The following is a 7,313-nucleotide window of genomic DNA, read 5'->3' on the forward strand; positions in this document are numbered from 1 at the left end:
CGGCTCCTAAAGGACTACAATTTCATGTCAGGTCTGGTATTCCATTCGCAGATCGTGACTTCCATTCCCGCTGGAATGGCGTCCTTAACAAAAATGCATGTCGATTAAATGAGGTCCTAATTGGCAACAGCCGTAAACTGTAAACTCCTCAAAGACATCGACAACCAAATTCACTTTAGGACTAGAAGGCTAAAAAGAGACCTTCAAAACAAACTCAAGATTATTGCCAAGGATTGCCTTAAGCTTTCCAAGGAACTTTCCCTGAGGAGACAACACAAATTTGGTCGAGACAATATCACTTCAATACAAGTGATCCAACCTTCGCACAATGTTTGGCTTTCACGTAAACCTAGAAGGTTCATTTGGCGCTTTAGTGATAGTCCACGAATTCAGTTGTTCAAATTAACTGTCAGCTTTCCGAAGGAGAAACCAAACTTCTATCCCGAGGACTCAAATTTTGCCCAAAACCGAGGCAGGCTGACGCACAACAACTATCTTTGGATCTGGAAGCTTTCTTCCGACGTTTAAGATGCCGTGAATTTTTCGCCGATTCCGACGGCAACAACACGGATAACACGGGTAATGTTACCAAATTCAAACCTAAAAGTACCTGGAATCCCCCTAAGAATCGTTGCCCAGCTTTAGAAACTTTCATTCAGGCCATTGAGGAGGACGTTAAAAACCACACTTCTAGTCCAGATTTCCGCGACAATCTCACAAAAAATGAGAGGCAGGCCATCGCCAATTTGCGTCAGCATGATGATATTATCATCAAACCAGCTGATAAAGGCTCTGCCACTGTCGTAATGGACATTAAATACTATGAAGAGGAGTCCTTAAGACAACTAAACAATCCTCTTCACTATCGGAAGCTCACAGAGGACCCCACTCCGGAAAATTCTAAGGAAGTGGAAAAATCTGTATTAAAGATGGTTAAAAAAGGTTCCATCGACCCCAAAATTGGACCCCATCTCATCCAGGTCGATCCGGCACCAGGACGTTTCTATGTCCTACCCAAAATCCACAAAGCAGGCCATCCAGGCAGACCCATTATTTCGGGCAACGGTACCTGCTACAGAAAAAATCTCTGAATATGTGGATGATTCATTGAGACCATATGTTGTTGCTCTCCCCTCGTACATTCAGGACTCCACGGACTTTATCCGCAAAATTAACCAAATTTCAAATTTAATACTGTTCTGGCTACACTTGATGTTTCGTCATTATATACTAATATCCCTCATGAAGAAGGTGTTAATGCGTGCATTTCAAATTATAAGCAAATTCGGGGCAAAACCCCATCTAAATCACATCTCCGTGAACTTATCATGCTGATTCTGACCAATAATAACTCTGTTTTCGGCGACGGTCATTACCTTCAAATTCATGGCACATCGATGGGCACCAAAATGGCTCCATCTTTTGCTAACTTATTTATGGGACAATTTGAGGCCAATTTCCTGTCCCTACAGCCTAAGAAACCAGATGTTTGGTTTCGTACATTGATGATATCTTCTTGATCTGGACCCATGGTGAAGATAGTTTGGATACGTTCCTATTGAACATTAATTCGGCTCATCCCACAATCAAATTCACTGCTAACAAATCCACAAGCAGTGTAGATTTTTTGGACATCACCGTGACCATGGAAAATGGTACACTTAAAACCTGTCTCTTATACACATCTAGATGTGTATAAGAGACAGGACACAACACAGATCAGCTATCAGAACATCTAAGCTTGATCAACCAGTAGCCGAACATTTCAATTTAGCTGGTCATTCAATTTCAAATTTCAGAGTGATTGCAATTGACCATAATGCCAGTTGGAGCGACAAAAATCGCAAAGATAAAGAGGATCAATGGGAACTTTTACTTAAAACAACCACACCATTTGGACTCAATATTAGGAACTTTCTCCCAGTACACTTAATTAAAACAATGGCATTTCAATTTATTCTGGATAAATCATTTGGCTTATTTATTGAGGCTTGCCTCTAAAGTTTAGTTTTGGCCTTCCTGTTTACTTGTTTAGACTGTTTATTCTAATCTCACCCAGCCTATTGTTTCCAATCATGCTTGCATAAAATTCTCACTTTATACCATCTAGCTTTTTCTACCCTCACTCACTCGCCACTGAGCAAGGACTAGTGTTGTCCGAAAGCTCTGGTTCTATTTCTGGCTGTTTACTTACGTTTACATTTTAGCTGTTGCTTATCATTTTTGTATCTCTACTGAGATCCAGCCATTGTTTCCCACAACAATGTTTAAAAATTGCTGTAATTGTTTTCTGGTTCAAGTAATGTTGATTTGAATTGAATATAATTGAATCGGATTTTCTGCCAATGTGTCCTCTTGGCACCCCCTGACAATTTTCAGATTTGTAATTGTTGTGCCGAGTGTGTAATAAATAAATAAATTTGTATACCAGTATAATTACTGCATCAGATTACCTGTAGTAGAATAACTGCATACAACTCCCGCTAAATGACTACACGTGGTCGATGCGTTTAAAGGCGTTACAATGCAATGATCCGGGGATGGACATTTTACTGTAGCATTAACTGATATATTTGAGCGTGGAATATAATCGGTATACGCTAACTCGGTTACGCCAAAATCAAGACTTGTACAGACGGCCACAGCTTCAAGACAAGTCCAGGCATCCCCACATACATAACTCCAGTTACCATCAAGCATCACTTCAACCAAACCAGTATGCGATGCATTTAGACGTACGTCTATTAATAATAAAATATTATCTATTTAAATTTTATCAATTTATATTATCTTCTGATTGGTGCGTATATATATTTTAAAATATATATATTAGACCACGGAGACTTATAACGTACTGTATATGTGCAGATTTAATCCCAGGCATTTTCTGTCATACAACTGACTAAATGCACACACATAGTGGAGTTATAGATAAGTTAGAAATGCTTATAAGTCGCAGCTTGGAAATCATAGTAAATAATATTTAAATAAGGTATGCAGCGTAGCACTGTGAACACAATATAAACAAATAGATAAAAAAATAATAGTGCTCAAGTAGGAATATGAATGCTATAATCATATTAAGCATAGCCCTACAACGACAAGTTCCTTTTTAATTCAGTTGTATGAAAAAATGTGTCTCTGGTGGGATTCGAACCTGCAACTCTTGCTTTTAGGATGTCATATCCATTAGACTAAGGAGACCAGGATATACTTGCAGATTTAACGTCCAGTCACTTTCTCTCATACAACTGACTAAGATGCTGAAAGATAGATACACTAGAAAAGCTTATAGGTCGCAGAAATAAAGTATAAAAACTGAAACAACTTGCCAAAGAACAACCAGCATGGAAACAACTTGTGCAATATACGGAGCAACCAAGCGGAAATGTTGGCAGAATACTTGGGGTAATAAAGTATTGACTTACTTGCATCTATGATGTTTTCTGCAGACGTTGAAGTAACACCAGCTAAGAGTACTGTGAAATTAATTGAACATAATTCAAATACAATAGTTTTCGTCCTAAATTAAGATTCATATGCCTATAGATATTGTTACTAAAATAAGATATTAAATACTATGCATGTTATGGTTACTAACTATATCTCATGTATTTGGTTTGTACAGTTTTTCGTAAATATTGGTTAAAACGAGGTCAATTTACAAGCAAAGCTACAATTCCTACACCAGTCACACAGTCAGTTTTCAGTGTGAGTCACTTGAAATTAGACGCGTACTGTACTGATATGTGAACAAAGCGTAAATCTGATTAAAACTTTGTTGTCGTGTTGCTATTTATACTTTTTCTTCAATGTAGCTATTAACCCTCTGTGTTAGCCAAACATATAGAAAGTACTAGTATTTAAATAAGTCATTGTCTGTCAGTTCAATGTTTGATAGAATATTTTATTTTAATTATAGATATTATTAGTATTATTAATTAATTTATTTATTTGTTAATAATATATTATTACCATCCCCATCAATATGTGGCCCTGCTCACCTGTAAATAAATTAATAATAAGTTGCATCATGTTGTCGGAGGAACATCATTTGACTGAAGAAACAAACCTTCCAATAGTCTAATAATAGAAGCATAACTCCTCTTGATAATAATAGAACATATTAATAATAAAGTAATAATATAGTAATAAAAAGAATGATGATGATGCTGATGATGATGATAAATGATTATTATGGAGAAGAAAATGATAAATAATCAAATAGTATACAAATACTAATGAATGTTTATGAGTGCAATGGGAAGAATATTTTCATGAGCTGAAAGATTGGACTGTTCCACTCAACGAGGCGGAGCCGAGTTGAATGGAACAGCCAATCTTTCAGCTCATGAAAATATCCTTTCCATAGACTGTACCATCGGTTCGCCTAGAGGCCTAGCTAGGCCTAGGTATAGCATGTCTGGCCTAGGGGCTAGGCCTATCCTTCACGCAAAACCTAGGCCTAGAAATCCGTCAGTGCATTTCGGAATATATTCCGCACAGATTTTGCACAAGTTTGAGCTAGTTTTTAAGACATCATCCACGCAATTAAAATACTTCACAGGAATCACAGTAAATCACCACAATGATATACACAGAACAATGATAATCTTTCACTGTTTTTGTTTTTATAATTAATCACCATAATTAAATGCCCAGCTACATCATAATATCAAATATGTTCTATTAGTTGCTAAAATATAGTAGACCTATTTAAAGTCACATTATTAAGATCGATCTAAACTTGATTTAAATGTATTAAAGATGTATTGTCCCTTGCTAATGTCAAAAAATCATAGAAAAATAATTTAAAAAAAACTTGCTCATATTGCAATAGCATACAAATTATTAACTTGTGCATAAAATTTGTTGAATTAAAAAAAATGTGTACCCTGATTTTTAAACCAAAAAATTAGAAATAAAAATAATAAATCACTTTCAGTGACTGGAAGTGTTTCTATCATTGTTCGCTGTAAACTGATGGGTAGACATTTTTTAAATACACTAATTTCTGTTCAAGTTGATAACTTTTATGTTTTATCTTCAAAATGGGCAAGTTAATTTCAAAAAATATGTTTATGATTGTTTTGGTATTTAGCAAGGGACAATACATCTTTATCGTGCACTGTAGTCGATCTATAGCAATAAGGGCCTGTTATGGAATCTTCAATGACAAATCCGGTGTTAAAAACCGGTGTTAAAAACCGGTGTTAAGACCCGGGGTGACAGCCCCCCCCCCCCCCCCCCCCCCCCCCGCTTGCCCCCCCCCCCCCCCGGGGAGAAAAACCACAATTCGTCGGGGAGAAAAAAAAATATTATATGTGTTTTGCACATTATTAGACTTTACAATCAATTAAATAAGCCTTTGAAATCCCTAAATTGTCAAATTTCCGGGGATTCGCCCCCTGCACTACTTTCGCAACATTTTAAGCGAAGCTCTACCACGCCCAATTTGCGCAAACCTATGAAAACTTTAATAAATACTTTTCTATCTAAAACTTCCTAAATTCGCCTCTGAATGTTATTGTTGCAGTACTTAAAACAATAAACCAATGTCGCTATCAGAACCATCTTCTTCATGATTCTCATATACAACCTACTCCAGAGGAACTTCGAGGAAGTCTCAGCAACACTTGCTTTAAATTGGAGGTGCCATTGGACCCGAAAGATGATATCGAGCATTTATGTGGCACTTCACATTAAAAAAAAAAAAATACAGCAGCGCCTATACAATTTATTTTATTTTATTCAATTCTTAACCAAAAAAGATAGGAAACCTCCACTAGGTTCGAACATTAAAGAACACATTATTGTGAAGACAATAAACTGTCTTAATAAAGTTTTAAAAGATAAACTTCATAAAAACATATATATTTCATCCGAACATGTTAAATTATTAAATGTAACTACTAATCATTTAAATAAACTCCATTATGTCAACTCGGCTAAAGGGGGACATAAGTGTTTAGTGCGAGTTCGACCCGGAGTACGAATAGAAGTAACGTTCAATGTACACGATTAAAATCATGCTTATGTACGGCCAGGCGATTTTTTTTTCAGCCAGATTTGAGGAATCTGGCCGTCAAAAAGGCCAAATGGCAACCCTGGTAACCACCGCTTGACAGTAAAAACGAAAAAAAAAAAAAAAAAAGATTATAAGGGCTAACGTCATTTCTGGATTTAACCTTTAACGTGCAATGGACGATTCGTATGGGGGAAAAATGCACGATGGAACAAAATTTCAACGGTGAGCGATGACATAAGCAAAATAACTAACGCCACGTGGAACGAAAGCAACCAATCAAATGACTGGAATCTATTTAGAAGTGTTATTTGCTGTCTGCCATGCTGGAATTTGACATCAAAATGTATGGAAATGGCTGCCATTTTGTTCACATTAAATTAATTCAAGGTAAAACGATACAATTACTGTATTATGTCTGAATCTTATATCTATTATCATATTATAGTAGGCAATAAGCATTTAATTATTAAAACCAAATATAGTGGTCTTAGCAACTGTTGCTATACATGTGAAAATTTAATTTCAATTAAATATTAAGAGATGGAACTTTTTAAGTTAATGTATAGTAGGCTTGAATATAAAACTCGAGACACAATGCATCGATGACAGTCGTTCAGGCGACTAATCCATTTCCGTTGTATAGGCCTATATCATGCATTATTTTGTGGTCTAAAATAGACTATTAAGTATGCTTACGGCTTGAAGAAATCATTATGTGGGCATATTAATATACTTCAACATTCGTTAGGTTGGTAGGGAAGTGCTTCTTAGAATTGGAACATTGTTTTCATTCCTGATGATGACATAATTAATGTCGAAATATTGAATCCCGACACGATGGCGTGCATTTCGATACTTGGAGTATGTTTTATTTTATTTCATTTTATTTTATTCCTTTCAGCCAGAACCACAAAAAACGAAATCAAAAAAAGAAAGAGGTATTACACTATCTTGTTTTGGATGTGTTCATACATGTTTAGGTCAATACATTTTCATAATCTTCTGTTGTGCGTTTATCATCTAATAGCGAGCATCTATATAACTTATTATAATATGGTATTTAAGTAGGGGTCTTAGCTATAACAACATAAATCAAGGTAGCCGTTAACACTGTTAAATCATATATAAATCATCAAAGAAAGGTAAATACAGTGTTCGAATAAAGGACTTAATAAATACATCGTGTAGCATAGCTCTCAACGAATGTAGTCCTGTAAATAAATGAATAAAGAAATTGTGTAATAAAATGCCTCTGGCGGGACTCGAACCTGCGAACTCTCGCTGT

At 35.8% G+C, this 7,313-nt stretch overlaps 1 protein-coding gene across 10 annotated transcripts in view; it reads right to left on the reverse strand.

Moving 5' to 3' along the window:
• Positions 1 to 7,313, reverse strand: part of LOC117110909 — a 79,191-nt gene that overhangs the window by 35,518 nt on the left and 36,360 nt on the right. For 9 of the 10 annotated variants that reach the window (XM_033253738.1, XM_033253737.1, XM_033253733.1 and 6 more), the window contains exons 3-5: positions 4,005 to 4,083; positions 3,333 to 3,479; positions 2,454 to 2,741 (exon numbers count right to left, since the gene is read on the reverse strand). In XM_033253738.1, the coding sequence (XP_033109629.1) occupies positions 2,454 to 2,741; positions 3,333 to 3,479; positions 4,005 to 4,035 (466 nt within the window). In that variant the 5' untranslated portion in view covers positions 4,036 to 4,083. The remainder of the gene's footprint in view (positions 1 to 2,453; positions 2,742 to 3,332; positions 3,480 to 4,004; positions 4,084 to 7,313) is intronic. The other variant, XM_033253735.1, reaches the window with a different exon arrangement.

The sequence above is a fragment of the Anneissia japonica genome, unplaced genomic scaffold, assembly GCF_011630105.1.
Source record: "Anneissia japonica isolate Jap-2015-1 unplaced genomic scaffold, ASM1163010v1 scaffold277_len1293397_cov203, whole genome shotgun sequence".
NCBI classification, from domain to species: Eukaryota; Metazoa; Echinodermata; class Crinoidea; order Comatulida; family Comatulidae; genus Anneissia; species Anneissia japonica.